The following is a 26,280-nucleotide window of genomic DNA, read 5'->3' on the forward strand; positions in this document are numbered from 1 at the left end:
TATACTGCTTTGGTTCTATCACCAGAAAAAAAAAAGTTAAATACCACCAGTATCTTACTGGCCAGTAATAGTTGAGCACTGACGTACAAAATGAGAGCCTGGAGTCTAAAATTCCCTATAAGTCTCTAGCTTTTTATTGTGAGTGACTGGGGCTTTTAAGGACGTTGGGATCAAGTGTCTGTTTAAGTGTATGGTAGAATTAAAACTTTTGTCCTATTCCTACTGGCAGTCACTTAACAAATTTAGTGGATGCATAGCTCCACTCTGCGGACAGCCATGCTGGACCCTGGCAATGGTCTGCCCTTGTGAAGATGAGATCTGTGAGGGAGACAGGCATTCAGCAAATAATCACCCAAATAACCATTTTCACCATCATTGCCAGACTGCTGTGGTGGAAAAGAATGGCGCACTAGGGGAGCAGACCACGGGGTTGGGAGCCTAGGCGGGCGTGGAGGCCTGTCGGTCAGCGTTCAGCTGAAGGCGGTGAGGGGCATGCGGGGGTGCTAGGCAGGGAAGCCAAGGCACTGTGTTGCTGGGCTTCGTAAGCCTGGTTAAGGAATTTCATATTTTGTTCTAAGAATAGTGGGAAGTCATTGATATGTTTCAACCAAGGGGATATGATCAGATCTTCTGGGGGTTTTTTTGTTGTTTTTCTTTTTTATGTGACCCTTTTTTTCTTACTTTGTATTGGAGTATAGTTGATTTACAATGTTGTGTTAGTTTCAGGTGTACAGCAAAGTGAATCAGTTACACATATACACATTTCCACTCTTTTTTTTTTTAGATTCTCTTCCCATATAGGCCATTACAGAGTATTGAGTAGAGGTCCCTGGGCTATACAGTAGGTTCTTATTAGCTATCTATTTTATATATAGTAGTGTGTATGTGTCAATCCCAATCTCCCATTTTATCCTCCCCCCCCCATCCCTTGGTAACCATAAGTTTGTTTTGTACATCCATGACTCTATTTTTGTTTTGTAAATAAGTTCATTTGTGCCCTTTTCTTTAGAGTCTACATATAAGCGATATCGTATGATATTTGTCTTTCTGTCAGATCTGCGTTTTTGAAATGAAACTTGGGCTGCAGGGAAAGTGGTTGGAAGGAAGCAAGAGTGGATAGGAGAGACCAGTTAGCCCAGGCCAGAGAGGGTGGTGCTTTAGGTGGATGGTGGTTGGGTGGGGATTGAGGAAAGTGGGCACGTTTGAGAGAGATGGAGCCTATAGAACATGCAGGATGTGGTGGTTGATCAGATGTCTTCCATGAAGGAGCACAGGTGGTCACAGAAGGTTCTCCGATGTCAGGCTGGAGCGTCCAGGTGGAGGGCCAGGTTTGGGAGCAGTAGGATAAGATCAGTTTGGAATGTAGTGAGTTAAAGCTGCCTATGAGGCAGCCAGTGGTGATGCCACGGATGCAGTTGGATTATATAGTTAGAGCCAGAGAAGAGGGGTTGAGGATGGGAAGAAAAATGGGAATTACTGGTTTATGGTCATGGAAGTAGACATCGAGAGGAGGAGAGTCTAGGAACTAGACTCTCTGAGAACTAGAGTAGGGGAGGAGAAGCAAGCAGAGAAGACTAATAAGGACGTAGGAGAGTTGAATGTTGTTGCAGAGAAAACTGCGTATTCAAGCGGACGATGGAGTTACGGGACCAGCTCTGCAGAACGCTGCCCAGAGGAGTAAGCCAACAGCAGCCCTTCATTTCAGTGACAAAGAAGACATTTGAAAGGTAGTTTTAGTGTAGTAATCTCTAGAAATGTATCCGTTTCATCTCTGCTTTGGAGAGAAGGAAGCAACCTGCTCGGGAAGTCAGAAGGTCTAGATCTGAGGGCCACCGTGCACCACCTGCCTGCCTGGGCGGCTCCCTAAGTCTCCCCAGAGCCCCACTTCCTAAGCTCTACGAGGAGGCTTCTAAGAAAGCTTGTTCCCACCACCAAAGTTGTTCTGAGGATTAACCAGGAAAATGGATGTGAAAGACCTAGCTTTGTCAACCGCCAAGAGCTAGACAGATCTCGCTTTCAACTGACTTGTCAAATCCAGGTTAAACGTGACTAACAGGACCCACTCATGCTTCCGTTTGGAGAACTTTTCGTACTTACATGCTCATCCATTGTGGTCAACTTTGCTCACATCATCTCTCAGTATTCACTTTCACTCAGGGTGACCAGGCCAGTTTCACACAAGCTGTGGCAGCTGGAGCCCAAATGCAGAAAAGCCACTTGTGGGTGTGGTTACTCTTTGGGACCTAAGTAGTTTCTCCCAGGTGCTTTCAGACCAAAAAGGGGAAAAGGGGGATCAAGGGGAAACTGCAGAAGAGTCCATGAGCAACAGAACATTTGGGGAAATTCTGCTGAGAGTAGTATTTTGGCTGATGTTATCTTCCTTATTAGATGTAAGTTCTTTAACTTTCCTGTGCCTCAGTTTCCTCATCTGTAAAACTAGAAATAACAGTAGCATTTACCTCCCAGGGCTATTGTAAGGATTAAATGAGTCAATTCATAGAAAGCCTTAGAATAGCAGCAACACTTAGAACATACTCAGTAAATATTAGTTGTTAGTATTGTTGGAGTGGGTGCCTTTGTCTGGAGTCCGAGGTATAATTTCCAAAAGTTTACTCTTTTACATGCGGCAGTAAAACCTTCTTGAATTTATTAAAATAAATGTACCAACAGGTAAACTTTTATTCAGACCTTGGGAAGAATATTTATTTATAATACTAGTAGGGATTTGGTTATGTCAATAAGAGGAAAAATATATATCCAGTTTTTAAGTGGCTGGCTAGAAGATTAGTGTAGGGGCAAAGCACACCGGCTTTGAAGCTGTGGAGACCAAGGCTTAATCCTAGCTACGTGACCTAGGGCAAATTACTTGCCCTCTCTGACCCTCAGCTTCCTCATATACACAATCAAGATACTGTTTACTTGGCAGAATTGTTGTAGGGTAAATGTAGTCATAGGTACAGAAGGCTTGGCACAGCGCCTGACAGAAGAACAGACTGACATTGGTGGGTGAGTATTTTATTGTTATTTTGCAACTGGTGATTTCAATGTTGTTAGGTTTTTTGTTTCATTTTAAGGGTTTTCTGAATAGATGGCATCTCCCATTGCCTGTCTTCCTTCATTCTCTAAGGTACCTTCCCTGTTTACTTTTCCATCCCTTTTTGAGGGCTCTTCTCTGAGAGCTCTCTTGTTCTTGTCTTGCTGGGGTCTGCATCTACTGTCAACATAGCTAGCAGTCCTGGCCTTCCAGCACAGGGAGGCAGCCCATTCTTCATCCTTCTTGATGCATCTCATCTTATAGGATCAGCTGCCACCTTGAAAGGTCTCCTCCTCCCAGCCAAGCCTCAGAGGACCCTCCCCTGGGGAAACTCTGCTTTTTGATGGATGCTCTCATCAGTATTTCTTGTTGTTACTTCCCACACTGTGTAATTATGATCCCATCGTCGCCACCAGTGGCTGCATCAAGTCTCACATCCTACCAGCATCTAAACAAAACCCCTAAGAAGGTAGAGCTCTTGTGATGCCTGGAGAGTAAGCTTCTGGGCACCTGGGACACAGCACCTTGGGAGTGACCCTTTCTCCAGGAAGGAAGAAACAAGACAGTCAAGGGTACAGTAAGAGATTGCCTAGGTTTGAATCCCGGCTCTGCCACTTACTGCCTTTGTGATCTTGGGCAAGACATGACTTCTCTATGCCTCCGTTTGCTCATTTATAAAATGGGAGAGTAACAGTTTCCAGGATTAAATGTTTCTACATACAAAGCACTTAGAACAGTAGCTGGCACCAAGTACCTGAATAATCAAGAAAAGAGTTGCCCATAAAAGGAACATCTTTCTTTCCCATCATCTGCCTGCTGTGGCCACCCTTAGTCATTTCTTTTCCAGGTGAGGGCTCACAGCTGACTGCGGCTTGAGCAGGCAGGAGACAGGGAATGCTGCGTTCTCATGCACAGGCCATACTCCCAGGCCCTCAGCCGGAAGAAAACACCGTGAACAAGAATAACTCTCCCATTTCAGGGCCTGGAGTGTTAATTTGTTGGCACTGCTGAGAAGCAGCCTTTAATTCACTTAATCATTCACTGTAGGCATCCTAATGAGTCCTGCGAGCGGCATCCGCTGGTCGGGGGCAGGGCAGCTCTTTCTTCCTGGATGCTGTTAGCATAGGCACCAAGATTGAATGCTTACTAGCTGGGCTTTTTTTTTTTTTAAATAACATCTTTATTGGAGCATAATTGCTTTACAATGGTGTGTTAGTTTCCACTGTATAACAAAGTGAATCAGCTATACGTATACATATATCCCCATATCCCCTCCCTCTTGCGTCTCCCTCCCACCCTCCCTATCCCACCCCTCTAGGTGGTCACAAAGCACTGAGCTGATCTCCCTGTGCTACCTGGGCTTTTGCTCTGTTATTTCAATAACTGAACAGAAATTATGAAACAGATGGGAGCCAGGCTGGCAAAGTGGATGCTTACTGTCCAGGGCAGGGCCTGCCCACGGCCTCTGACGAGGTCCGCATCAGGCATGCGTGTAATTCACACACGTGCTTCAAGAGGTCGTGTGGTTTGCATGGATGTATGGAACCCTGCTTCCCAGTGGATCCCAGAAGGATTCCCTGTTCTAACTTACCTGCCATGCTTGCAGGAGTCTGGCTTTGTCCGCTTGGTCACCTGGGTCCTGTGATGGGAGGGGCTTCCTGCCCAGGTGAGGAGGTTGGGCTGAAAATCCTGTACTGCAGCCTAAAATGCTACTGATATTTGAAATCCTTTTGCTCAGACCCCTTTCTACACTTTCAAGGAATGGGAAGGATATGCTCGTATTTTATATTTATAGCATTTCATACTGGAAGAAAAAAAGAAAAAAACAGCATTAGGCAGTTTCTGGCCCTGGGTGTATGTAGGGCAGCTTAGGTGGATGACAGGGGTTGCTTTTAAGTGACAGTGAGGAATGGGCATTACAACTGCCTTCAGTCGTCTGGGGTCTTCATGGAATCTCTTTTATTACATCCAGTCTGCATCTCTTATGTTACACCATCATTATTCTTAGCTGTTCCCAACCATAGAACTACGATAACAAAATAGTTTCACAGAAAGTACTATTTCGCATGACATTTAAATCGAATTGTTTTCATTTCACTCTTGTTTTCTTCAGTCAATGAACGGTTTCATGGAATCCTAGAGGTTGAGGAACATAAGAGACCTCAAAAGTGGTCTAAGCCAATTCTTCTCTCAGAGCAAGAATCCCTTTGACAATACTCCTCACAGACATTTAACCTGTTTAACATATTATCTCTGCTTATACTTTTAGAGGCTTGAGGCAGCCTATTCTATTTTTGAACAACTCCTACTGTTAGAAAATGTATCCTGTTATTGATTCAAGTCCTTGTGCTATCCCTGCATTAGTACAAATTATACCAAACAAAACTAAAATGCCTTCCACCTAAGCCCCAGAAATGGTTGAAGGCAATGATAGTGTTCTTGCCCAAATGTCACCAGTTCCTGCAACCTTGCTATATATGATGTAATTTAGCATCTTCACCATCATCCCAGATGTGCGGGAGTGGCCCTCTCTGTAGACATTGTATTAATAAACTGGTTTATAATGGGCTTGTTTTCATAGGACTCAATATGAAAGTCTCATATTAAGTCTTCAGAACAATGACAGAAGGAATTTGAGAGTTACATCTGCACTTGACTTTTACACTAACCTACAGAGTCATAGGTGCTCAGGATGTCCATTGGGCCATCTTGCTCCTCTATATGATACCCAGGAAAACCAACCATTCTCCCCAGGGAAACTGCAGCTCTGAGGTAAGCTCATAAATAATCACACTGACTAGCATCCAAAGAAGAGGCAGGACCAGAATTCTTCATGAAGGCTCCTCACAGCTCAGCCTGTTTAGAACTTTCTTTCCCTGTACTACCTGCATAAAGACTAGCTTGGCCCACATGTACCCAGACAGTGCTTAGCCTTGGGGCTGCCTAGTGATCAAAAGTTGGCTAGGGAGCCCAAAAGAAGAGTCTCATTTAAGCTGTTAATTTTCCAGGAAAGCTCTGAACGGGTGGGTTGGATGGTTTATCTTTTTTTGTTGTTGTTGTTATTTACAGTTCCAGCTCTTTTTTTTTTAACATCTTTATTGGAGTATAATTGCTTTACAACGGTGTGTTAGTTTCTGCGGTATAACAAAGTGAATCAGTTAAACATATACATATGTTCCCATATCTCTTCCCTCTTGTGTCTGGATGGTTTATCTTTAATAGTGTAAAGTACAGGTAAAAAGAAAAGAATGAGGTATATCTAGCTGGTCTAGTTTTCTCAGTGGTTCTCTGATTACTGTTTCTGTGAGGAAAAGACAGGTAACAGAGTGAAGGTAGAGGGGAAAATGGCCACTTGAAAAAGCATTAATAAAACATCCTTCACTTTGTATATATAGACATCCCAAATCCATAGAGGCAGCATGGCAAGAGCCAGATGCAGAGTATCGTTCTGGCTTTGCACTTACCAACTGAGTGAACCTGGGCAAGATATTGGCCTGTGTGTGCCTCGGTTTCCTTATCTGTCGAGTGGGGATAATGATGGCAGTACATGCCTAAAGGGTTGTGATAAGAACTAAATGAGTTACTATGAGCGAAGGGCTTAGGACAGTGCCTGGCATCGCAGGAGACATTACCCAACTGTTTGTTCTTATCATGAATAATTATTATTCATTTTTGTGATTCTGATTACTTTGTAGTGAATTCAGAGGTGCCAGACTGCTTGACCATCATTCTCATTCTCGTCCTCCCTCTAAAAAAAAGGCTTGGAATCCCAGTGTTAGTTGCCCTGCAGTGGGTGGTATGCAACGGTCTTTCCAAAGCTGAAACTTTCACAGATGTTAAAATGGGCAAATGGGATACCCAGAAGCTTGAATGCTTCTTGTCACAAGTATAGCTCCTGCAAAGCTTATACAGAACAGTCCTATTTAAGTGAGGGGGCATTTGTGCTGTGCGGTCGATTTGAGAGACCATGCTGGGGCCTTTCATTTCGAATGTCTTTGAACAGAGAGAGCCCCTGTGTCAAGGGGAAGGTTTGAGGTACTTCCCAAGGAGCCTGACTTGATCCTGCACTGGCTGCTGTGCTGTCCTCTGGAGGCCCACTCTGGTCTTCCACAGTCAGTGGGGTCTCCTCTCACCACTTCCAGGAAGTCACCCAGGATGAAAAGAAGCAGAGCTCTCCAAGAACAAGCCAGAATTCTGCTTCACTTCCCTTCTCATTCTGAATTGTTAGTCGATTTTTGCTTTGCGATGTAGCTTATTCTTGCTTAGACTCTTAGAATGAACAGACTTGTAAGATCACCTAATCTTCCCCCTCATTGAAGGTTTGGGTTAAGGTGACTCATTCAAGGTCATACAACATTCACTCATTCATTAAACAAATATTTATTGAGACTGTGTGGTATGGTCTGCAGTGTTTGTATCAGTGGCAGAGCAGGACTGGAATCTCAGTCCTATTATTTCTGATCCAGTTCTGTCCCTCAGGTCCTGTGGCCTCTCATACCTACTCCCCTCCCCCAGTGATATGTCACTTTGCAGCTGTGGGATATTAATTCCCAAATGTGAATGTTACCTTTGAGTCTGTATAATAGGAAACACAATGTGTGTAAAAGATAGAAGGGCCCAAAACCTTTACACAAAGGCAACTAGCCTTGTTTTCCCCAAATCTACCAGAATGTTGTAAGAATCAAACTCAAATTCAACCTGAACATTCAGCAAGTAGAAAAAAGCAGCAGAGTATCCTATCTGGATCGGATGCCTCTCCAATTGATAGAATACTCTGCCAGGTACTAGGGACTGGGGGGATAGTAGGGCACAGAGTGCTCCACCATTTTCCAGCCGTGTGACATGGAACAGTATACTTCTCTGAGCTTCAATTTGCTTATCTGTAAAATGGGAATGATAGCAATAAACTTCAGAGTCACATCGTGGAATTTAATGAACTGAAGCATGCAAATCACCCAGCTCAGCAAATACCTGGCACACATAGACAGTGCCTGTTACAATGATTTGTATTCATTCCATGATTTCCCTCAACTTGTTATGTGGCCACTGACAAGGAATTGAACCTTCCTGAAAGTCTCTAAATGAGGGAAATAAAGAAAATGACGTTTGCATCACCCAACAGGGCTAATGTGAGGCTCCAATTAGAATAATATAGAATGAAATACTTCTTTGGGTAAAAAAAAAAAAACAAAAAAACCCAGAAAAACGAAAAAAGAACACCATACGCACAGATTACAACCCTGTGCTTTTCCCAAAGATCCTGTAACCTTAGAATGATGGGTGAGCTGTATTTAGCCATATTTGCTCTGGTCCATGATACAGAGTTTTAGATTAGATAAGAGATTGGGCTAAGTTTCCCTGTAGGTCCCAGCCAGTTCTAGACATGTTACTGTAGTTCAGTTTAACCACTTCTCCAGTGAGAGGGTGTGGTAGCATCAGAGCAAATTGATCCCCACTTCTGGGAAAATGACATTAACCACATGCTCAGCTGACAGACACAGAGGTGGCATCTTCATGAGTTTAAAGAACCCAAGGACAAGTCTACAGTTTCTCGTTTATCTCCATTTTGATCTTCCCAAGGGAGATTTTGAGGTTTCAAAAGACATGGAGGGCCAAGCTATTGTTTGCCTGTGTATACCCTTCTTTATGACTTTTTTTCATTCCAAAAAGATGCTTTAAGGTGGCTTACAAAGATTAATGCAGAAACTAAAAATAAAATAAACAAGAAAAATAAAGTAGAAAGGAGCAATAGAGTTGAAGAGAAAAGCAAGAAGAAGCCAGGGTAGAGTCAGTTCATAGAACGCCTATACAACGTGGTGTCTCTGGGTGCCAGAGGTGGGCCCCCGTCTGACTCTGAAAGTCTTAGCAGCTAAGGAAAGAGGCAGACTTGAATGGGTCAAGATTCATGTTGTCCAGATTAGAGTAGACCCATTGCTCAGGCAAGCTTTCCGAGATCATTGAAAACCCGTGCACTCACCTGGGAGTGGTTGAACAGTGCTAGGAATAACGTCTGAGTTATTTATATGAATAAACTCAGCACGTCTTAGCTTTTTTCCACTCTTCTCATAATACTGTAAAATGCAATTCGTATTCTAACAGGTCATCAAAGTCACTTCTACGGGGCCAGAGCACCCTGGTGCAGTACACACCTTTCTACTGGTTAAACTTAATCCAAAAAGAACATTTAAAGGAATAAAAGGAAAGAAGGAGCAACTTCATGGCCTTTGTGATGAACACCCATGTGTATTATTTCTCACAACTTTAATGCAATTTGAACAGTTAAGGGCTAAGATAATATGCCCTTGAAGAGCTGAAGGGGACAGGATTATTTCCTCCATTAAAATGAACATACTTGAAAGTACAGCCACACAGCCTTCACCTGGCCGTGGCCTGAGGGGAGCACCCACTGGGGAAGATAAAAACTGTCCTAAAAGGATCATTCTTTAGGAACACCAGTAGAAGGCAAAGGGACAAAAAGACCCCTATGATCTACTCCATAGATCAAGGCAACAATGATTTTAGCCTGGAAAATTTCAGAGTAGGTATTATCAGTCATTCCCCAACGAGAAAAAAAATTAAGAAACTTGTAAGAACCTATTGAATGTCTAGTTTTATGTGCTGTAATTTTTGGAGATGGCTCCAAGAAGATGTGGATGAAAATGTACTTCTAGGCAGTTCAGTATATTTGGGGCGGGGGAGTGGGGAGTTCCTGCTGAGAGTTTAGAGTAGTTGGTTTAAGCTATTCTTTTTTTTTTTTTTTTTGTGGTACGCGGGCCTCTCACTGTTGTGGCCTCTCCCGTTGCGAAGCACAGGCTCTGGACGCGCAGGCCCAGTGGCCGTGCCTCACGGGCCCAGCCGCTCCGCGGCATGTGGGATCCTCCCGGACCGGGGCACGAACCCGTGTCCCCTGCATCAGCAGGCAGACTCTCAACCACTGCGCCACCAGGGAAGCCCTAAGCTATTCTTTTTTGACAGAACCACTATCATCTTTATGCATAACTCAGTGACATTTAGAAAAATTTTTTGAAAGTTCTTTCGGTAATTATTTGCGCTGTGGGTTTTATCTTATTTTATTTATTTATTTATGCATTTATTTTTTTTTGGCCACTCTGCGCGGCATATGGCATCTTAGTTCCCCGACCAGGGATCGAACCCGGGCCCCCTGCATTGGAAGCTTGGAGTCCTAACCACTGGACTGCCAGGGAAGTCCCTAGAAAAATTTTTATTTCTTCCCTTTTCTACTCCATCCAGCTTAGACTTCTATGCCCTTATTTTCTTTTCCTGCCTTTCTCTAAGATGGAAAATAAATCCCATGCCAGTGCCAATCGTGGGTGGCTCTCTTTTTAGAAAAACATTCCAAGCCTTGTCTATGCTCAGCATAAAAGAATATTCTGGGCCGGGAGGGCGTCAAAGGGTGAAGGGGTGGTCTGAGGTTCTGCGAGCCTTTCTCCTCTTCTCTTGCTGCCGCATCTATAGTATATAAAACAACAGACATCAGTGGTATCAGGCCCTTTATGGGATATAGTGAGAGGTAAAAACCAGAGTAGAGCAGAGACCCTGCCCACGATCTAGATTGCAGAATAGATGAGACATTTCAAATAACCATAACATAAGGCATGGTGTGCTATAAGCACTGATAGGAAGGGAAATGTACCCCCCCCCCCGAAAAAAAATTAGGATGGTACTGAATTGTCTGCTTTTGCCACAAGTTTCTTACTCGGTTCAATTGAACAAAATCTCTGCACCTGCCAGGCGCCAGGCCCCCCATGAGGGGCTGGTGGGTCCAGTGGGGGTCAAGCACAGGCCTTGCTCTCAGATTGCTACTTCTAGCAAGAGTCATCAGAGCTTTGTAAAGGTGTCTGCTTGAGACCAGGGACTTGGTCTTTCTCTGACATGTTTTGATATGTCCCCTCAAACAGTCCCACAGCCAGGAGGAGAGAGAGCAAACAATTTTCCTGGAAAGGTGATTAACATGGAGGCACAGCAGCTAGGAATTGGCAAGGTGCCTTCCGCAAGGTTGGGGAAGTGATTTATTTTTCCAGCCTCACCACAGGAACCAAGGCCCTGGCAGATGCCTCCATGCCTTAGCAGCAGCTGATCCAGATGAGATCATTATTAATTATTAGTCACTTTAGAGTGTCTTTTTCAGAAACTACAGAGTTCTTGGGAAGCCCAGACTCTCCTGAGTTGCAGTCAACACTATGTACACCTTGCACAGGGACCTGAGTGGCCTGTAATTATAAAACAGTATTGATTCCTGGAAAGGGGGTTGAAAATGTACAAATCCTTCACATAAAAATCAGCTAAATCTTCAAAAGCCTTGATTATATTTTTTCCTCAAGAAGGAGACTGATGGTGGGAGTAAAAAACTTGAAATGTTAGCTAAATTAGGGCTGTTTCCTGCCAGGAGCCAGATCTGTACACATAATTATTTTATTCTCTGTGCTGGCATTGATTCACTTTGGTTGAGTGTTGGAAATATCTCTGTTTTGGGTCTGTAATCCAAATTATTCAGTCAGTTCCTATGATGATGTTTTCTACTCGCATCTTCCTGTATTATTTTTCTGTAAAACAAATAATCACATGTCTGGAACTCGACTCATCCCTGCCCCCCAGCACACCCCTCATTCCCATCCCTAAACTTGTATATCACACCACCTGCCATGCTCCTGGGCCAGAAACTTCACTCACCACTCACCCTCACACACCCATAGTCACCAAATTCTGCCCGTTTTATTTTTGGCCTAATTCTAATTTCTGCCTTTAAGTTGGCGTCCACTACAGTCCTGTTGGAATGACTGGAAATCCGGATAGTTTTTAGTTTTTCTTCCTTTTGGCTGCATCTCAGCAGCAATGACGAACATGGATTCTCCAGCTGCCTTTGCTTAGCTCATGGGTGCCCTGTCATTTTCTGTCTGGATCCATAGAATGGCCTCACATTGCATTTTCAGCTTCTAGTGCTGTCCATCCCGTGGCGGGTAGGAGCTCCCTTGAAAATGCAGGTTTGGTCATGGCATTTGATGGCATATAGTCTTCCAACGGCTCCCCATTGCCTACAATCTAAGATGGACAAACAATTCTTGATCTGGAAGTGATAGACATTGAGTTTCAAAAGATGCAGTTTATCTCCCAAGCCTCAGAGACTGTTGGAAGAGAGCGGGTCTGGAGGATTGCAGGCACCAGCCACATCAGGAAGGCCACCTCATTCGTGGGCTTCTTTGGCACTTTGACTGTCTGTGGTTGGTTTAGCTGGGCTTGGGACAGAGAGTTTTTGTACTAGAAAGCTGTTTCCCAGGTTTTATAGAGCTAACTTCTCAGTGAGATACAGTCACGGTCCGTTTTAGTTTGGATACCTCATGCTTCCTCAGCAAGGCAGTGAAGTGCTGTTGAGACTGTTACAGGGGAATGGACCCTCTGATCGCCCCTCCAAACCTTGTATTTGAGGAAGAAGAAATCCTAATGCCAGTACGGGGCTCCAACACAAAGGGCCTGCAACATTTCTCAAAAGAGGCACTACTGGCATGTGGTACGGGGAAACACTTTGTAATGTATGAGTGTCCCACACATGCCAGATGCTCCAAGGATTGGGGAATGGCACCATCCCTACCTAGGAAACCTTGGCTCCTGTCACTACTCCTAAGATATTCTCCTTACTGAGAATATAATGAAGGACTGGATTAATAATTATCTGTCGCTCCTGTTCCCTCTTCATCTTCTGTATTGATTGAGTTCAGACTGGAGTCATATTGCCTGTCTTTGAAATCAAGCTCCACCACTTACTGAGTATGACCTTGAATGTGGGCATGACCTCGGACAACTACTTAATCTCTCTGTGCCTCTGTTTCCTCATTTAAAATAGGAGATGGGCCTCCCTGGTGGCGCAGTGGTTGAGAGTCCGCCTGCCGATGCAGGGGATACGGGTTCGTGCCCCGGTCTGGGAGGATCCCATATGCCGCGGAGCGGCTGGGCCCGTGAGCCATGGCTGCTGAGCCTGCGCATCCGGAGCCTGTGCTCCGCAACGGGAGAGGCCACAACAGTGAGAGGCCCGCGTACCACAAAAAAAAAAAATAAATAAAATAAAAAATAAAAATAAAATAAAATAAAATAAAATAGGAGATAGTAGTATTAGTAACATCTACCCAAAAAGATTTTTGTGCAGATGAAATAGGATAAAGCATGAAAGGTGCTTGCCATGACGTCCACTTTCAGAGGCATAATGATTGTATGAGATGATGGTGGCTCCTGAGCTTAACATCATACTTGAGTGACAAGTTGAAATCGACACTCAAAAGTGACTGCCCCAGGGCTTCCCTGGTGGCGCAGTGGTTGAGAGTCCGCCTGCCGATGCAGGGGACACGGGTTCATGCCCCGGTCCGGGAAGATCCCACATGCCGCAGAGCGGCTGGGCCCGTGAGCCATGGCCGCTGAACCTGCGCATCCGGAGCCTGTGCTCCGCAACGGGAGAGGCCACAACAGTGAGAGGCCCGCGTACCACAAAAAAAAAAAAAAAAAGTGACTGCCCCAAAAAAGAAAGGCAGCAGGGTCTATCAGAAAGTGGAGTGACCAGGTGGGAGTCAGTAGATTCTGTTTTGTCCACAGTCACAGTTACTGTGTAGCCTTGAACATGTCACTTCCCTTCTCTGGTGTTTGCTTTTTTTTTGTGGTCCACAGGCCTCTCACTGCTGTGGCCTCTCCTGTTGCGGAGCACAGGCTCCGGATGCGCAGGCTCAGCGGCCATGGCTCATGGGCCCAGCCGCTCCATGACATGTGGGATCTTCCCGGACCGGGGCACGAACCCATGTCCCCTCAATTGGCAGGCGGACTCTCAACCACTGTGCCACCAGGGAAGCCCCTGGTGTTTGCTTCCTTGATCTATGATACATTTGCCCTATGTGGTGTCCAAAAGACTGAATGGCATGAGCATTGCGAATGTGCTTTAAAGCCTGTAGCATCTCACAGTTTGATGATATATAATAAGTAACTGGTTATACATCGGTGTTCTACCTACCCCTGATTTGGAAACCCTCATCAGCCAACTGGGAGGACGCATTGAATGGGAACTTCTTGGGAGACGTATAAACCTGGGGAGCCCACCTGCGTGGTAAACACTGAATTGCCCTCTATCAGTCCATCCTGGCCAATGCGTCCCCCAGTGGCATAGGCGAGGAGCCCTCAGGCATTCAGGCATCTCGTTAAGAGCTCACAGCCACGGTCCTGCAGCTCTCCCTGCTGGCTTCCCGACACCCTTCGCCACTGCCCGTTCCCTTCACGGTTGTCTGCTTGTCGCCCCACAGCAACAGAGGCGAGAGAAGGAGCTGCGGAAGCAGCAGGAGAGGGAGCAGCGGCGTCACTACGAGGAACAGATGCGCCGGGAGGAGGAGCGGAGACGCGCGGAGCACGAGCAGGTACAGCCGGGGCCCCCCAGGCGACCCCGCGGGAGCGCCAGCACCAGCCGCCTCTGGGCTGTGGGTCACCTGCTCTTAGGTCTGCTCAGGTTAAGCAGGTTTTTACTCTTTCTCAAGCAACTAGTCTCACCTATTCAAGAAGTCAAACGCACAACCTTGGCAAAGCCCACTCATTCAACCTGGCTTCCTCCCCAGGCCGAAGTCCCCTGACGCACCTGGATCTCGCGATTTTCCCAACCCTGGGCATCTACTTTGAAAGTAGCACTGGAGCGTGATAAACAAGCCAAGTGCTCCTCTTTCATCGCTTCAGAAGAGCTTTTCTACTCAGGCAACTCTGGTCTCCAGGACTTGGAGCCATCGATGCAGGCCCTTTCTCTCTTTGTTAGAATCACATTCTGACAGTGCAGTGACACTGCAAGATGGTTCCGTTACAAAGGCAGTGCATGATGGCATGCAACCATTATTTTACCCCTGCTGCTTGCACAGGAGCCTCTGAACTTTATAGCATTGTTAATTTCAGGTAGCCCCTAAAGAGGGAACCTGTCATGAAAAGTTTTTAAATATAGCTCGATTCTCCAAACCAAAGAGTAACAGCAAAGCACCGAGCCATCTCAATCCACTGCAGTTGCAGGTCGAGGGCTTGTGCTTTTGACTGCATTGAAACGCTTTTGCTTCGGTGCGGGGTACCTTTCCTGTTTAGTGAGGAGGTGTCTGGGTATTTTTTTCCCTTCCTTCCTTCCACACTTCACTTGGCAGCTCTTGTCACCTTTGAAATTACCGGTTCTTTTTCTCTCTCTCTTTCTCTTGTTGTGTTCCTCTGAATTCTCTGCCACCTACCTCTCCAGGAGTACATCAGGCGACAGTTAGAGGAGGAGCAGAGACAGTTAGAGATCTTGCAGCAGCAGCTACTGCATGAACAAGCTCTACTTCTGGTAATGGGAAAGCCAAGGCAGCTGACCTGCTCTGTGTTCATCGCGCACGTGTGTGTGTGTGTGTGTGTGTGTGTGTGTGTGTGTGTGTGTGTGTGGTCTCCTCTAACATGCCAGTCAGGAAGGAGGGGATCCTCCAAGCCTCATGGACCTGGAAAATCTCCTAAAACTTAATTCGTTTCCTGACCCAGTGTGCTGAGTCGATATGTTTAATATACTTGTTATGCATTCTTTATTAACTCCAGCTACTTGTGAAACTTTAACATGAATCCAACCTTATAATAAGTTCAGACTGTTTTTGAGACCCACTCTGTTTATTGCAGAGTAATGTTTGAGGTCATTTGCAACATGCTGGAATACAATCACAGCAAAGCACCCCTCTTCTGTAAGAACCCGTTCAGCTCTGTAGTCATATTTCATTTGCAGGCTATTAGTTTTACCCTTACGATGGGAACATTTTGTGTTCCCTGCTCAGGCGGCTTCCACTTGAAGTACTTTTTATTATTATTATTGCACTGCTCTCCAAATGAGCTTCTTGGTGTATCTTTTTTTTAACTGAACTTTTTATTCAGTGGCACTGTGCTTTTTTTTAGCCTGTACATGGTTTTTGCTAATGGTTTCGTTGGTCCAAGTTTTGTTAAACAAAAGATGATTTAGGCAGTATCTTTAGGTACTTATTTCGTTTTGTACTTAATTGTACATGTTTGAATGATTTAATTACTAAACCAGGAAGTGGACGATTCCTTATAGGGGTTGCGTGCTGACCATCCAAATGTCCTCGTTATTGCCACTTTCTTGGTTACAATTCATCAAGGGCAAGTCACTTTGCAAAGGGTGGTATTCTGTAGGGGTTGCCATTAAAACAATAGTGTTTTCATTAAATGCCACATTCTGTGCAGATGCTAACCCAAGGCTGTAGTTTATCTCTATGGCACATCCTGATGTCCTCTTGTGGTTCTGTTGGTATTAAGGTCCTTTGTTATTTATCATCTCTTTTGGTTCCATTGCATGCTTCACTGGTACTGGCCAATGGTTTCCGTATGGTGATTTAGCCTTTTCTTTGTTCTTCTTTCCTGATCTGGACAGGAATATAAGCGTAAACAGTTGGAAGAACAGAGACAAGCAGAAAGACTACAGAGACAGCTAAAGCAAGAGAGAGACTACTTGGTTTCCCTTCAGCATCAGCGGCAGGAGCAGAGGCCTGTGGAGAAGAAGCCACTGTACCATTACAAAGAAGGGATGAGTCCTAGTGAGAAACCAGCGTGGGCCAAGGAGGTAAGTCAGCAAGCAAGTACAGCCTGTACCTATGCTGTATTGGGGAAATTGGCCATAGTGAGTTTCTCCAGTAGAAATAGAGAGTTAAACAAGTGCTACAAAGTTGGAAAATAATTCATTATGAGACACACATGCTTTGCTTTGGGAAGAACTGTAACATTATTTCTCTACCTTAATCCATTTGTTCTTTTTTTTGTAAGTAACAACAGGAAGTAACAACAGGAAGTAGAAAATCCTTTTCCTTCTTGGAATCCAATTGAGTTTGTGGCAGGAGGATTTTTAGTGACTTTTTCATGGAAGAATATGACTTAAGACTTAAGGAATTCTAGGTAGGATCATTTCCTATCCATACCTAGACCCTAAAAGTGATCATTAGTATTGTCACTAACATTCCATGTTCTGTGGTAACAGTGAACACACAGTTGGACCCAGACTTGTAATTGTGGTTCACTTACCAGGTCAGAGGTCATTTATATTTCTTTTGCAAACACTTTCAAAGTAATGGTCCTTCATTTGCTTAACTACTAGACTAAGAAAGAATTTTCAGGAACTTGACTCTGTGATGAGCTATTGAAAAATCTCATTAAAAATTATTTGAATAGTAGGGAAAAAAAAGGTGGTAACCAAATGAGTAAGGCAAACAAACAAAATAATAACTCTTGCCAAGATCAACAACCCTTCCAGGAAGTCGCTGTGTCATCTCATATGCCTGACACCCTGGTTTTCAGTTCTGTCATTAATGTGGCAACTAATGATTTCCTTTATTTTCTTGTGAGCATAACTAGTCATTTGAAAGGGTGATTTATATTACTCTGCATTTTCTTCTAGTATCTTCAGATATTTATAGCTAGAGCTTATTTCAAGTTATCTAGACTACAATATTCCAGAACCTGATTTCTTATGTAAGATCCTATTTGTATAATTTTTAATTTTCTGCTCTATCTTACATATGTATAGAAAATGCTTGAAATTATGTTGTCCTAATGCTAATAATGGCTGTTTATGGGAAGTAGAAACTATAGAGTTTTTTTCTTTAAACTTTTTACTACTTTTATGTATTTATGTTTAAATCCTTTATAATGATTTTATACTATTTTTACAAAACTAATAACTTTTAAAACTTAAAAACTAAATCTGTAGAGAAAAGTCATTCAGTGTCAAGAACGTTTTTGATCACTTTCCCTTAGAGTCTATGAATGCGATTTGTATTTACCTATGTCTGTGACAACTGCCTCTTTCTCCCAGGTCAGTAATTCAATTTTGTGATCCTACTCCCAGGTACAGCACCAACCCCTTAATAACCCACCTGTTCTTCCAGCTAAGCACAATCACTATGCTGTTAAACAGCAGCTGATGTGGTTCCTGGCTAGCAGAGATGTGTCACCTGCCTCCACTGCTAAACCATTCTTTAGCCACATCAAGCTGAAACCCTTAGCTAAGCCAGACTCACAGCTCATGATCATGGCAGGTATTGAGAGGCTGAAAAACTAACTTAGCCTCTCCTAAGCTAATGCCAGTAGCACCTGCAGAAATTAATGATTCCAGATCAAGACCCTTGTTTGAGCATCGCTCATGGAAGAAAGACGGACCAGCTTATCCTATTAGACTTGGTCTTGAAGAGCAACTGAAGCCTCAGGGAGCCTCAAGGACCACAGTGAGATCAACAAAGCGATCTCGCTCCCAAAGATGTAGCCCAACTCGAGAGTCAGGACTTAAGGTCATTTGTGTGTCCTCTCCCAGCATCTCCAAAGTGATGAGCCCCCAGTTATCCATTACAGCAAGTAAGGAGGGCCTTAGAGACTCATGTGTACCTCGGGGCAGGAGGGGCATGAATTCATGCATCCATACAAGTACCTCGACTCCTCTAAGAAGTGCTGCATCACTAAATGACCTCTCTTTGATGCATGACCACCTGACCTTCAGTGCTCCCAGCCCCAAGCATGAGTTTAGGAAACAGACACCAACAGATCCCATTGGAGAAGACCATGATACCTTGCAAAGCATACCAGAATTTCTTCTGTCCCTTGTGCAGCTCCCTCATGCACAAATGTACCAGAAAAGGCAGGAGGGGGAACATAAAGCAGTTTCCACTTCCTTCTTTCCACCTCTACCCAGCATGTGTTGATTTGAACTTAAACATTTTGACTTCATTATTTTCTAATTACTATTTGTCCTCATCATTAAATTTCCTGGCCTGTCCTCTCTCTTCAGAACGAATTCACAGTTCCCAAGCTTTCAGAAGCCATGCCGTTCCTGGAGGCAAATCTTTGCAGATATCATCAGGGCAGTTTTGTAGACCTCTTAATTCCCCTGTGCTTCTCAGCCAGGCTCCTAGCAGTAAAGGAAACATAGCCAGTGGGAGTGCAGACAGCATGGCTGTGTCATCAAGCACACCCGATGTGAGGTTCCTGGGCCATCCTAAGTCTGGGCCACATCTGGTGGGTGACATCTTCCAAGGTCCCTGGCTTCCTGACAGCTGGAGTTCTTCCTTTGGGCTTCATGGACTTTTAGACATGTGGGAACATTCTTTTAGGATTTTAGATTTAATCCTATCCTCCTGGGTGTGTTTAACATAATCCAGCTTCCAACTAACCACCTATCCATGAAACAGTTCCCAAGTCTTAGAGTGGGTATTCATATTTTAGAAGAAAGATGAAACATTTAGATGATAGAATGAGTGACAGTGCTAAATTGGGGATTGGAGCAACTGGTATACAAATAAGTACAAATAATTGTCTGCTTTAGTTTAATTCATCATTTTTTAACACCCACTTCTTAAAATGGGAATAAAAATGAGTGTGAGAATCCTTATTTTCCTGATCTCTCAATGATTCTAATCAGCAGTGTATGAACTTTTCTTCTAGAGCTTTATTTACAGGTTTCTTTTCTTATAGTAGGAGGTAGGTGGGGTTGAAAGGAGCCAGACAGTGAAATACATTTCAAGACTTTAGATATGGACAGAATTTCTAGCTCAGCAGTATCTTAATTATCAACCAATAAAAATAACCTGGGTTAAACTCTCTTTTGGAGGTAGAATAAAAGTACCATTTTCTTTTTCAAAGGCATCCTCTGCGAGGATATAAATTTGAAAATATCCTCACCAGGGACGGATAGGCAGCAGCTATACCATGGTCTCCTGTGATAGAGGGTCTGGGCTTTTTTGCCCCATATACCATTGAAGACACCACCGGGCCATCTTCCACCCACAGCAGCCTCTTCTGTAATCTCCTCCCATATTTGTTTTCTAACTCAGCTCTATACCTTCTCATCAGGGTGGTTTTTCCTTCTTTGATTACTTTTCCATCCACTTACTTTTCCTTATTTCCAATCGACATTTTTTCATTAGCAGTGTAATATTATTATAATGTTTCATCCTCCATGTTTTCGTTGTTTCATTTTGTAAAACATAAATCATCACATTTCTCATTTCCTTTCTTATTAATCTGTCGGATGTAGTAAGAACAAATGAAAATACTTGGTTATTGGCAAATCTTGAGCTCTTCTCTCTCTCCTTTTACTGAGTATTCTAGTTGTCCTAAATGTTACATTGACTTTCATTTTCAGATTTCAGCCAGAAAGGAACATTAATGTCTCCATTAAAAGGAGGAGTGGGGGGCATTCTCACCCCTTTCAAATTCTCTGCCATTTCTAGATTGGAATGGAAGTCAGATTTGTTTTGTGAAAACATCAATATGATATTCTGTTAAAAATCAGCAAAATTTGAAGGTTTTTTTTCCCCCACTGGCACTTTTTGAAAGATGGATATTCCTTTTCTTATAATGCCCTTTCTTTATAATGGTACATATTCCTGTTTCTTATAATGGCATGTGATTGTCTTGGCCTGGCAATAATTTTTTTTTATTTTCACCAGCACACAGCAGTGACAGAATGCTCTGTCTACATGAGTATTGCATGAGATGGTATTTTAATTTTTTTTTAACACTTCATCACGTTCTTTCTCTCTGATGCATGCCAGTCATCTGGGCATGGTTTTATTTGGCAAATGATGGGCCAAGATTTCTCTTTATATCCCATCAGCCCATTGGACTTTGAAATCCTTGTACATAAGAACTCTTCTCCACTTGTTTTCTCTGCTCTACATTGATGGTTTTTTTCTTTTTATATGAATTATTTTATATATGAGGTCCCATATTACTATTTAGAGAGTTTATGGCTCTTTTCCCATCTTTCTTCAGTTTCTACTTATCTCTCTTAAGATTTAGCATGAGAGAGACCTGACAGGAAATAGGAAAGAGCTTATTTGAGTTCAGGTTCTTCCACTTACAGTCTTTGTGACCTGGAAGTCTCATAGTCTTCCTGAGGTGCAGCCTCCCCACCTGTACTTCCTGTCTCAAGGTTGGGAGGATCCTGGGCAACCATGTATGTGAATGTGCCATTGAAACTGTAAGTGCTGTACAAATGCAAATGAAATACATGATTCAACATATTTCTATTTTGCTCCCAAGGCCATTGTTGCCCACAAGGAATAAGTGTTTTGCCCCTGTTGTTTCTGGTTGGGATTTCACATGAGCAGTTCTCATGCATCTCCCATCTCTTCCACTTACCTCTCCCTGGTGATAGATACACAGTTTTTAATTTCCCATCTCAGCTTGCCAAAGATTTGCCTCATTACTTTTAAGTTATGTGCTCCATTCACATGAGGATCTGTACTTTTCTGTGCAATCAGTGGTTAGGAGTAGATCTTGGAAAAGTAGTCCAGGCCCTTATCTTTAGACAAGATTACATTTTAAGCATTCCCTATGAATGAGAGCCTCCCCTGTCCTCAAAGGTGCCCCAGAGAAGGGATAGCACCAGTCTTACTCAGCAGCCATCTGCCCATGTGGTTTTGCCAAAAGACAACATGACTCAACTCTTCATATGCCCTGTGACTGCAGGGTCAGAGTACCTAACGAGGACTTAAAAATCACTGGACTTCTTTCTCTTCCTCCAACATTGCCAGTAAAGACAAAAATCAAATTGTTTTGTCCAGTTGGGGAAAAAATATTCCCATACGATTGTGTTCAATTCACCACATATTAGCTCTTAAGGCAGGCCTTCTAAGAGCTTCGTAAACCCCACAGACCCTACAGTCATATAAAGTATTATTAAAATGCACCCATATGACATAGTAAATATATTTTGTCGTCAACATTTTAAAAATTAGTTCTATAATTTTGTTTTGAAATTCTCTCTCAGCAGCTATCATTCATTATTGCTAAGTGAGACACTGGAAGCTATAAATTGTTTTCAAATGTACAAAACAATTTAACAGTTGACATTGATATAATGTTTACACTTATATATGTTTCAATGTATTTTTATTTATTTTGAAATTTTTTCAAATCCTGTAATTAACGTGTTTCTTTTCAGGTCGTCTGTATTCATGCGACTTTTATATATCTCAAAGGCCTTAGACATCACTCTTTTAGAACCCAGTGGATAATACAGTCCTGCCTGGAGCAGAATTTTATTTCTGAGACCACAGTTATTTTTTCTTTCTCCCCGTAATGCTGTAATAAATAGTATAGCATTTCTGTGGAGGTTATCCAAACCTCTCCAAAGTTATTTTAGTTTTGATGTTAAAATGATCCTTTTAATAAGAAAAGAACCTGATTCTATAGTAAAATTGATCAGTCTCTTCTAGTATTGTTCTCTGTATTTATTGATAATCCCGTCAAGTGTGAAATCCTTTGTTATAAATGTCTTGTTGTTATGGTCTAGCACCTGGACACTGTTTATCTGATGCTACTAGAACACTCTTTTTTGGTGGTACTTAAGATATTTTACAACTTCTTGGCAGCAGGAGGTTGGAGCAAAGGCTCAGCTAATAGATTTTATTCTTTTTAGTATCATGAAAGGCAGACTGAAACATATCTTGATTGTAAGCCAGTTTTTAATCACAATATATTCTTTTTTTTTTTTTTTTTTTTTTTGCGGTACGCAGGCCTCTCACTGCTGTGGCCTCTCCCGTTGCAGAGCACAGGCTCCGGACGCGCAGGCTCAGCGGCCATGGCTCACGGGCCCAGCCGCTCCGCGGCATATGGGATCCTCCCGGACCAGGGCACGAACCCGTATCCCCTGCATCGGCAGGCAGACTCTCAACCACTGCGCCACCAGGGAGGCCCACAATATATTCTTAATCTGGGGGAAAACACCTTCTTTTTTGTCTCACTCACTGTTCAGTTAGTAGACATAAGATGTGATGAATCAGGAGACAGGCCTTTGCCCAGTAGCAAAATAAGCAGAAGGGCCAGCTTCCCCTCTGTCCATTTGAAACTGTTATTTGGATGTTTAATTTGATATATTTTCTCCAATACCCTTTGGTGCAAAAGCAACAGGCAGCATTATCTTCCTAAAGACTTTAGGACAGGGCTTCCCTGGTGGCGCAGTGGTTGAGAGTCCGCCTGCCGATGCAGGGGACACGGGTTCGTGCCCCAGTCCGGGAGGATCCCACATGCCGCGGAGCGGCTGGGCCCGTGAGCCATGGCCGCTGAGCCTGCGCGTCCGGAGCCTGTGCTCCGCAACGGGAGAGGCCGCAACAGTGAGAGGCCCACGTACCGCAAAAAAAAAAAAAAAAAGACTTTAGGACAAAATTTTCTTGAGACAAAGTAGCCGGATGCCTCAGTTACACCTGTCGCATAGATTTTCAAATTTCTTTGGACAAACTTCAACCCAGGAAATTTCACCACATTGGACTTATCCTGAAATAATCTGCTGAGTATAAATTATTCACACCATATATTTTATGATGGCACAAACTGAGACATAATGATGGTAGGATTTAGTATTAAACTAACTTAGAGAAGGCCTAGGAAATGTTACTAGAAGTACATTAGTGATAGCTACACTTGACTAATCAAACCCATTAACTGCCTGTGAAAATTAGCACCCCACTTTGTGCCCCATTCATTTCTAACAACAGCTTTAGGGCCCGTGTGGCCCATGGTCCTATTAGAGACAAAGGTGCTGCCTTTACTGGAGCCTTGTTACTGGCAGTTGCCAAAAAAATTCTTTATCTCAAATATAATTTCTTTGTTCAAGATGGAGTCTTGGGGGACAGACTTTTAGACTGTTATTTTTAATGTGCTGTTTCTGAATGTGGGTTTAAAACAGTCTGAGGATATTTTACAGCTAAAAAAACAATAATAGCAAGTACTCTTCACTCCCTTATAATATTTGGTTCCTAAATGTCAGGTAATAAGTGGCTATAGTTTGGATAGCCAGGCATTTATCTGAAAATGAGTCCAAACCTCTTGGATTCCTGACCTCAGACAGCAATGGTTTGGATGGTGAGAGTTCAGATAGTGAGGGGTACTTATACATGTGATTTATCTATTTAATGATCTTCCCTGGAAATAAGAAAATGGTTAATATTTGACTAGTTCCAGTCATCTGGAAAGAGTCACCTTCTTTTCAAAGAGTCTAGTATTTGGAAAAGCAATACATTGCATGCCTTGGTCTCAGTTTATCTGTGGTTGTCTTTGCAGGACTTTCTCTTCTTTGTGGTCTTATCTCAAGTCGGGCTTTGTTATTTCCTTTTGCTCAATGCAATAATAGCCCATTATTGCTGACGTAATACTTTGCACACATACGCATACAAAGTATACATGTTCTGGTTTATATTCCTGGCTTTTTGCAGCTAATCTTATTTGGTGTGTGGTAAGCTTCTGGGACGTGGAATTTCAAAACCAAAGTCAACTAGATGCCAATTGTATGTACCCTGCACAACCACGGTCAGGGAAGAGGTGTTCAAATTACCACTAAGTAAAGGCAAGAGGGTGGTTTTCTACACTATGGCACATCTTAACATGTTAACATGTTTGTAGTTGATTTGAGAGTTTTAAAAACAGACTTATTTTGTATATGAGACTGAGTCTGCCTCTAGGAAGATTCAAAATAAGGTAGGGAAGATGGGAAAGAATAGCTCTTTTGAATTTTCCTTTCCAATCAGGAAGTAAAATAGATAAAAAAGCTCTTAGCTAAGACATACAATATGTCTTGAGGACCTGCATGTGGGTTCCATGACAGGCTCTTGCAACACAAAGATAGTGAGTCGGCAGAAGAGAGTTACGGGTCATCAGGGTGGGGTGCATTGCCCCCGTGAATTTGGAAATTACAACTGTCAAATTGACCCTAAAGAAATAGAGGGCAGGACAAGGTGGACCTGGAAGAAAAGTGCTAGACCTCATAAAGCTGTCCAAGATTTTAAATCATGTCTTGCAGTGTACATTTTGTTTATCTAAAATTTCCTTTAATTTGTCCTCTGCCACAGTCTGTCTGCAGCAAATAAGTTACCAAGGGTAACTTTTGCCTGTAAAGAGAGCCTTCCCTGTAAAGCACTTCTGATCAGTTATCCCCTCTGGGCTGAGAGAGACTCTGCAGAAAGGGAATGACAAGGAAATGAAATGTCCAGAAAGGAGAGGAGGTTGGAGGAGGAAGAGGAGAGGAGGAGTAGCAAGAATGAATGCCATGTGTGGAGAAACAGGCAGGAGAAGGGTAGAGGGAGGTAGTGGAGCCCAGGCTGGAATGGAAAGAAGGTGCTGGGACAGTGTATTCTAGAGAGCCGGGAGAGACACCTGAAAAGAAAGGGAGAAAAAGAGAGAAAAAGAAAATGAGACGGGAAGTCAGTTTAAGACAGGCCAGGGCTGCCCTGGTGGCGCAGTGGTTGAGAGTCCGCCTGCCGATGCAGGGGACACGGGTTCGTGTCCTGGTCGAGAAGATCCCACATGCCGTGGAGCGGCTGGGCCCGTGAGCCATGGCCGCTGAGCCTGCGCGTCCAGAGCCTGTGCTCCGCAACGGGAGAGGCCACAGCAGTGAGAGGCCCGCGTACCGCAAAAAAATAAAAAATAAAAATAATAATAATAAGACAGGCCATGCTCATTGAGTGTGCTGCCTGAGAGGCCTACTTGCCCATGACTAGGGCATGTGAAGAAATCAATGGCGGTGAGTACACTCAGCTCATCCTCCTGCCAGCCCTCCTGTGTTCTTCCCTGCCCTGTCCCATGAGTCAGCTCAGAGCAGTTTTCTATTTTCCCCAAGCAATCGTAATGCCTGCCATAGTTACCTCTCTCCCTCACTGACCCCTGGCTTTGTGACTGATTAGCAGGACTGTGTTCCAGCTAACGCACGGTGAACTCTTAAGCAGATCCCTAATTCCCAGCCAACGGAATAGCACGAGATAATGGGTGATGGAAGGATGATGGCTTAAGTGTGCTGTGAGTTCTTCATGCTAGTATTTACTCTGACAGAAAGAGCTTTTTGCAAACTTCTGTTGCAGAGCAGATAGGGAGAGCTTCAGCTTTCTAAAGTGATTTGATCAGAGGGATGCAAAATGGCTGTGCAGGTGACTACAGAAAGTCCTAACTAGGAAGTAAATCAGCTTCCATCCATTGAGGTACTCTCTTTTTCTTTCTTTTTTCATTTTTTGGCTTCTAGGTAGAAGAACGGTCAAGGCTCAACCGGCAGAGTTCACCTGCCATGCCTCACAAGGTTGCCAACAGGATATCAGACCCCAACCTGCCCCCACGGTCGGAGTCCTTCAGCATCAGTGGGGTTCAGCCTGCTCGGACACCCCCCATGCTCAGACCAGTAGATCCCCAGGTACATCCTCACTTCATTCCACTGGCTTTTTTCAACA

The 26,280-nt window shown here is 43.6% G+C and overlaps 1 protein-coding gene across 8 annotated transcripts in view; it reads left to right on the top strand.

Annotated features, from left to right (window-relative positions):
* The window catches only part of TNIK (TRAF2 and NCK interacting kinase), a gene marked incomplete at both ends in the record, with an annotated part of 410,421 nt that overhangs the window by 321,394 nt on the left and 62,747 nt on the right, over window positions 1–26,280 (top strand). For 2 of the 8 annotated variants that reach the window (XM_079704808.1, XM_079704809.1), the window contains 4 exons: window positions 14,329–14,439; window positions 15,285–15,371; window positions 16,455–16,643; window positions 26,079–26,243. In XM_079704808.1, coding sequence (XP_079560934.1) covers window positions 14,329–14,439; window positions 15,285–15,371; window positions 16,455–16,643; window positions 26,079–26,243 — 552 coding nt within the window. The remainder of the gene's footprint in view (window positions 1–14,328; window positions 14,440–15,284; window positions 15,372–16,454; window positions 16,644–26,078; window positions 26,244–26,280) is intronic. The other 6 variants (XM_079704812.1, XM_079704813.1, XM_079704810.1 and 3 more) reach the window with 3 other exon arrangements.

This window comes from Hyperoodon ampullatus, assembly GCF_949752795.1.
Source record: "Hyperoodon ampullatus genome assembly, chromosome: 5".
Lineage (NCBI taxonomy): Eukaryota > Metazoa > Chordata > Mammalia > Artiodactyla > Ziphiidae > Hyperoodon > Hyperoodon ampullatus.